The sequence below is a fragment of the Helobdella robusta genome, assembly GCF_000326865.2.
Source record: "Helobdella robusta unplaced genomic scaffold HELROscaffold_22, whole genome shotgun sequence".
Lineage (NCBI taxonomy): Eukaryota > Metazoa > Annelida > Clitellata > Rhynchobdellida > Glossiphoniidae > Helobdella > Helobdella robusta.
Window position 1 is genome coordinate 145,901 of NW_008704170.1, and position 6,839 is coordinate 152,739.

Here is a 6,839-nt window from a genome sequence, read left to right on the forward strand (position 1 = left end):
AAATAAAGGAGGTGAAGTGACCTCGGAAGCTGATTTGAAAGTTGAAGGGCTGTCTCCTCAATTAAAAACTAAGCCGATCAAATGCGTAGTTTTAGAAGGTAATTTAAATTATATAAACTATATTGTGCGAAGAAGCTACAATTGAATATTATTACTAAGATAATGCTTTTTTAATTAGGCCAAACAGCCGTATTTAGGTGCACTGTTGTTGGTGAACCTGTACCGTCAGTGGAATGGTCGAAAGGAAAATGGAAAAAATTAACTGATGATCAGCGAGTTCGTGCGTACATTGACTCTGAAAGTGGAGAACACGTTTTTGAAATGGATGGTATTAAAAAGAACGATGCCGGTACTTTTACGGTGACCCTTTCGAATAAATACGGTTCTGAAGCATGCCCGGTCACACTGATGGTTACTGATAAAGAAGATGAAGTTCAAGATTGGAAGTCACAACTTAAGAAAATGTGAGAACTTCTTCGTACAAATCTTAAATTTAATTATTCGTGTTTTAGTAAACGTTGACAATGATACGATATGTGCGTTAAAATGTTCATTAAATTAATATAGAGAAAACAAGCATATGTTATTTTCTCGTCGATATCAAATTTAGTACGGTCGAAGCAAGAAAAGTGGAAGCTGAAGATGTGGATTGGGGTGAACTGAAAAAAGTGGAACAAGAACAACCACAAGCTAAACCCGAAGAAAAACCTACTGAGCGTAAATTATCAGTATTTGAGCCTATTCCAGAGAATGCCTTGGACAAAAGACGCCCATCTGAAATGGTGGTTATGACATTTTATAATTTTTAACATTTTTAATTTTTATGTCATATGTCAAAAAATTGAAATGTCCAACACAAAAAAAACGTTTCCGTATGCAGTTAGAGAAACAGCCAATCGATCAGTTGAATATTCCACGCAAAAGTGTTCAGTTGAAAGATGGCAAAGAATTGAAAGAAATTGAAGAAACACAAGCCCTTACCGAAACTATGGAAACTGATCAGCGTGAAAAAGACAAACTCGATACTGAGAAACAAGAAGAAGTAGATAAAGATAAATTCAAAATTCAAAAAACTCAGGTAAAATTTTTTAAAAACATTACAAACATTTTGGCTTAGAATCTAACGGTTGATGTTTTATAATTTTTAAAGATCGAAATCATTCAACCTCTTTCTGACGTAACTGCAAAAGAAAAAGGAACGGCAACATTCACTTGTAAAATTAGCAAACCGGATGTGCCTGTCACGTGGTTTACAAATGGAAATAAAGTAGAACCAGGAGTGAAAATGAATATTTCAAAAGATGGCAATACTCACACGCTGGCGATAGAAGGTTTGAAACCTGAGGATAATGGATCGGAAATTAAAATAGATATTAATGGAATTACATGTGTAGCCAAATTAACTGTAGAACGTTAGTAAAAATATTATAAATTGAAACAAAGATTTAAACAAACAAATAAAAAAATCATTGTTGTAAAACAAAATTTTAACAGCTGTTGAACTTGTATCTGACCAAGAAGTAACACCACTGCAAGAAATTAGGGTAATCGAAAATGAATCTGCAACTCTTGTCTGCAATTTAGACAAACCAACAAAAAAAATAGTATGGTCGAAAAATGGTAAAGAATTAAAAATTGAAGATAATTTATCAAAGGTGAAGTATGTCATTGAAAAAAATGGAAAAATTCATAAGCTGATTTTTGCTGCATGTCAAATGGATGATGCATCAGAATACTCATGTTCAGTGGTACCACAAAAAATTGAAAACACGTGGAAACTTATTGTCGAAGGTTGTATTGAAAAATTTCAAAGTTTTTAATAAGTAACAACTTTTGTTCATTTGAATTAAACTTTAGTTAATGAATTTGTTAATTTTACAGAAGCTCCGGTTAGAATTATCACACGCTTAGTACCTGAAATTGTCGCTCCTATAGGGAAACCAGTAGTTTTAAAAGTGGTATTATCGAAACCGAACGTGGCAGTAATATGGTACAAAAATGATCTTGAAATAATTCCAGAAATTGATAAACATTACGAAATCAAAGTAAATGGAAATGAACACATACTAACAATTAAAGAAGTTAATAATGACGACGTAGCAGATTACGTTTTAGAAATTGATAATGACAGTTGTTCCACAAAGTTAAAAGTTATTGGTTAGTTTTGTAATAATATAAAAAAAAAAAACAAAAAAAATTGTCTCTTTATTTATATTTTGAAAAAAATGTTTGCAGAGGTTGGTGACAAGCAAGAACCAAAAACTCTTCCAGGATTTTTGACGCCACTGAAAGAAGTAATTATTGAAGATCTGGCGCAACCGATGGTTTTCATTTGCCAAACCGAAAAAGATAACATGAAACCTGAGTGGTTGAAAAACGGAAAGCCCTTGAAACCATCGAATCGCGTGAAATTCGTTACACAAGGAAAGGAACACCGACTGGAGATAACAGGAAATGTTCTTCCTGATGATGAGGCAGAGTATACAATATTTTTCAGACAAGGCAATTTAAAATCGGCGGCTAAACTTATCTTAAAAGGTAAAATAATCAAACACTTTGTTACAATAAATTATTATACTGTTAAATTTGATTACAGCTCCTCCAAAATTCACCAAACCGGATATGGCAGACAAGCTGACTTTGAAACCCGGCGTTACCTCAATGGTAGATTTAGCTTTTCTATCAGTTCCACCCGCTAAAGTCACTTGGTATTACAACGGACAAGACAAACTTCCGGACGACGCACGAATAAAACCCCTAACATCGCAAACGTCAGCGAAATTGACAATGATGAAAGTTGCTCCGACGGATGCCGGGGAATATAAAGTCGTTATCGAAAACAAAAATGGAAAAATTGAACATACCGTTAATGTTGCCGTTCAAAGTCCGCCTTCGGAACCCAAAAACGTTCTGGTAGACAACATTACAAAATCGTCTTGTCTCGTTACATGGGAGGCACCCGAATCAGATAACGGTTCACCGGTAATAGGATACGACATAGAAAAGCAGGTCGGCAAAACTGGAAAATGGATAAAAATCAACAAAGAACCTATTACAACTACTCAATACGAAGTCAACGATCTAACTCCTGGAAGTGAATGTTCGTTTAGAGTGTCAGCTTCGAACGCGGCTGGGCCAAGTGTCTATTCCAAACCATCCGGTAGTTTTGTAGCTAAAGATGCTGAAGCTCCAAAAGTAGAAGATGTAAAACCTGTTGAAGAGAAAAAGGATGAAATAAAACCTGAAGAAGAAAAACCAGTAGAAGAGACGCAGAAAGAAGAGCCAAAAACAGATGAAGAAAAACCAAAAGACGAAACAAAAATAGAAGAGCCTAAAGTTGAAGAACCCGTACCTGAACCACTACCTGGTTTTTTGACGCCACTGAAAGAAGTAATTATTGAAGATCTGGCGCAACCGATGGTTTTCATTTGCCAAACCGAAAAAGATAACATGAAACCTGAGTGGTTGAAAAACGGAAAGCCCTTGAAACCATCGAATCGCGTGAAATTCGTTACACAAGGAAAGGAACACCGACTGGAGATAACAGGAAATGTTCTTCCTGATGATGAGGCAGAGTATACAATATTTTTCAGACAAGGCAATTTAAAATCGGCGGCTAAACTTATCTTAAAAGGTAAAATAATCAAACACTTTGTTACAATAAATTATTATACTGTTAAATTTGATTACAGCTCCTCCAAAATTCACCAAACCGGATATGGCAGACAAGCTGACTTTGAAACCCGGCGTTACCTCAATGGTAGATTTAGCTTTTCTATCAGTTCCACCCGCTAAAGTCACTTGGTATTACAACGGACAAGACAAACTTCCGGACGACGCACGAATAAAACCCCTAACATCGCAAACGTCAGCGAAATTGACAATGATGAAAGTTGCTCCGACGGATGCCGGGGAATATAAAGTCGTTATCGAAAACAAAAATGGAAAAATTGAACATACCGTTAATGTTGCCGTTCAAAGTCCGCCTTCGGAACCCAAAAACGTTCTGGTAGACAACATTACAAAATCGTCTTGTCTCGTTACATGGGAGGCACCCGAATCAGATAACGGTTCACCGGTAATAGGATACGACATAGAAAAGCAGGTCGGCAAAACTGGAAAATGGATAAAAATCAACAAAGAACCTATTACAACTACTCAATACGAAGTCAACGATCTAACTCCTGGAAGTGAATGTTCGTTTAGAGTGTCAGCTTCGAACGCGGCTGGGCCAAGTGTCTATTCCAAACCATCCGGTAGTTTTGTAGCTAAAGATGCTGAAGCTCCAAAAGTAGAAGATGTAAAACCTGTTGAAGAGAAAAAGGATGAAATAAAACCTGAAGAAGAAAAACCAGTAGAAGAGACGCAGAAAGAAGAGCCAAAAACAGATGAAGAAAAACCAAAAGACGAAACAAAAATAGAAGAGCCTAAAGTTGAAGAACCCGTACCTGAACCACTACCTGGTTTTTTGACGCCACTGAAAGAAGTAATTATTGAAGATCTGGCGCAACCGATGGTTTTCATTTGCCAAACCGAAAAAGATAACATGAAACCTGAGTGGTTGAAAAACGGAAAGCCCTTGAAACCATCGAATCGCGTGAAATTCGTTACACAAGGAAAGGAACACCGACTGGAGATAACAGGAAATGTTCTTCCTGATGATGAGGCAGAGTATACAATATTTTTCAGACAAGGCAATTTAAAATCGGCGGCTAAACTTATCTTAAAAGGTAAAATAATCAAACACTTTGTTACAATAAATTATTATACTGTTAAATTTGATTACAGCTCCTCCAAAATTCACCAAACCGGATATGGCAGACAAGCTGACTTTGAAACCCGGCGTTACCTCAATGGTAGATTTAGCTTTTCTATCAGTTCCACCCGCTAAAGTCACTTGGTATTACAACGGACAAGACAAACTTCCGGACGACGCACGAATAAAACCCCTAACATCGCAAACGTCAGCGAAATTGACAATGATGAAAGTTGCTCCGACGGATGCCGGGGAATATAAAGTCGTTATCGAAAACAAAAATGGAAAAATTGAACATACCGTTAATGTTGCCGTTCAAAGTCCGCCTTCGGAACCCAAAAACGTTCTGGTAGACAACATTACAAAATCGTCTTGTCTCGTTACATGGGAGGCACCCGAATCAGATAACGGTTCACCGGTAATAGGATACGACATAGAAAAGCAGGTCGGCAAAACTGGAAAATGGATAAAAATCAACAAAGAACCTATTACAACTACTCAATACGAAGTCAACGATCTAACTCCTGGAAGTGAATGTTCGTTTAGAGTGTCAGCTTCGAACGCGGCTGGGCCAAGTGTCTATTCCAAACCATCCGGTAGTTTTGTAGCTAAAGATGCTGAAGCTCCAAAAGTAGAAGATGTAAAACCTGTTGAAGAGAAAAAGGATGAAATAAAACCTGAAGAAGAAAAACCAGTAGAAGAGACGCAGAAAGGTATTTCTTTTGAAATGTTTATTTGCTTTGTTCAGTAATGTTGGCAAAAATTATTAAGAATTTTTGTAATTATTTTTTATATAAGAAATTCATCCGGATTTCACACAATTCTTGTCTGATATATCCGTCATTCAACCCGAAGAAATTTTCTTACAATGTAGTTTGAAACCCGGATCGTTAATAAATGCTAAAGTTACCTGGTACGATAAAAATAATAAAGAAATAAAACCTGGCAATAGATTTTTGACAACACAGGATGACAATACTCTTTCTTTGAAAATTGTTCCCTCCAAGGTCGATGATGATAGCGGTGTTTTTAAAGTACTGGTCTCTAATAAAATTGGTAAAGTTGAATCAAATTGTAGAGTGAGTGTTAAATCCGCTCCAAAAGTTGAGCCTGAAGCTAAATTTAAAGATAGTAAAATAGTTGTTTCAAACGCTGGCTCAACTTTAGTTATCTCGGCAAATGTTACAGGTTCTCCGAAACCAAATGTCGTCTGGTCTTTTTTTAGTAACAAATCCGATGCTCAACCTACTGACGTTAAACCTGATGCTAATGTACTTGTAAGTCAAGATAGAAATACGTGTAAATTAACATTAAAGAAAACGTCAAAAGCTAATACTGGCAAGTTTAAATTGACGGCATTGAATGAAGTTGGAGAAGATTCAGCTGAGTTTTCCGTGCTCGTTAAAGGTTTGTGTATACTTTAAATAAAAGAAAAATATTTATTATATTGACTTTTTTTAACTTCAAATCTTAGATAAGCCTTCTGCTCCAATTAACTTACAAACTTCTGACATTAATGGCGAAATAACGTTGTCATGGCAACCACCCGAAAATGATGGCGGATCGCCAATTAAACATTATATCATTGAAAAAGCGGATGTTGTAAAAAAAAGTTTCTCTGCAATTGGTAAACACGAAAGCAGTCAAACACTGATGTTTAAAGTTCCTCAACTAACAGACGGCGGTCAATTTTTATTCAGAGTTGCAGCGGTCAACGAAGTAGCCCAAGGTGAATGGGTGACAATCACAGAACCAGTAGCAATAGTAAGTAAGTTAGGACCGCCTAGTCCACCTCAAAACGTAAGGGTACAAAACGTTACTAAAACTTCCTGCGAGCTTTTTTGGGACGTTCCCAAAACAGACGGAGGATCACCAATCACTGGTTATTGGGTTGAAAGGTCGAGCCAGAAATCAAAATTTTTCAAAGTCGATAAAAACCCACTTTTTGATTTGAAGAAAAACTTTTCAGATTTGGTAGAAGGTAACGAATACGAAATGCGAGTTTTAGCCGAAAATAAATTTGGCGTTAGCGAACCATCTGATACAACTGGTGTCTTTTTAGCTAAAGATCAATTCAATAAAC

At 36.4% G+C, this 6,839-nt stretch overlaps 2 protein-coding genes across 2 annotated transcripts; both read left to right on the forward strand.

Annotated features, from left to right (window-relative positions):
• Positions 1–1,150: 1,150 nt before the first annotated feature.
• Positions 1,151–1,348, forward strand: HELRODRAFT_153086 (hypothetical protein; the record flags this gene model as incomplete). The annotated part of the gene is made up of 1 exon (XM_009018531.1): positions 1,151–1,348. A coding segment is annotated over one exon (198 nt), but the record flags the coding sequence as incomplete, so codon positions are not given.
• A 3,466-nt stretch (positions 1,349–4,814) lies between these two features.
• On the forward strand, positions 4,815–6,364 carry HELRODRAFT_78170 (hypothetical protein; the record flags this gene model as incomplete). The annotated part of the gene is made up of 2 exons (XM_009018532.1): positions 4,815–5,387; positions 6,236–6,364. Coding segments are annotated over 2 exons (702 nt in total), but the record flags the coding sequence as incomplete, so codon positions are not given.
• Positions 6,365–6,839: the final 475 nt, after the last annotated feature.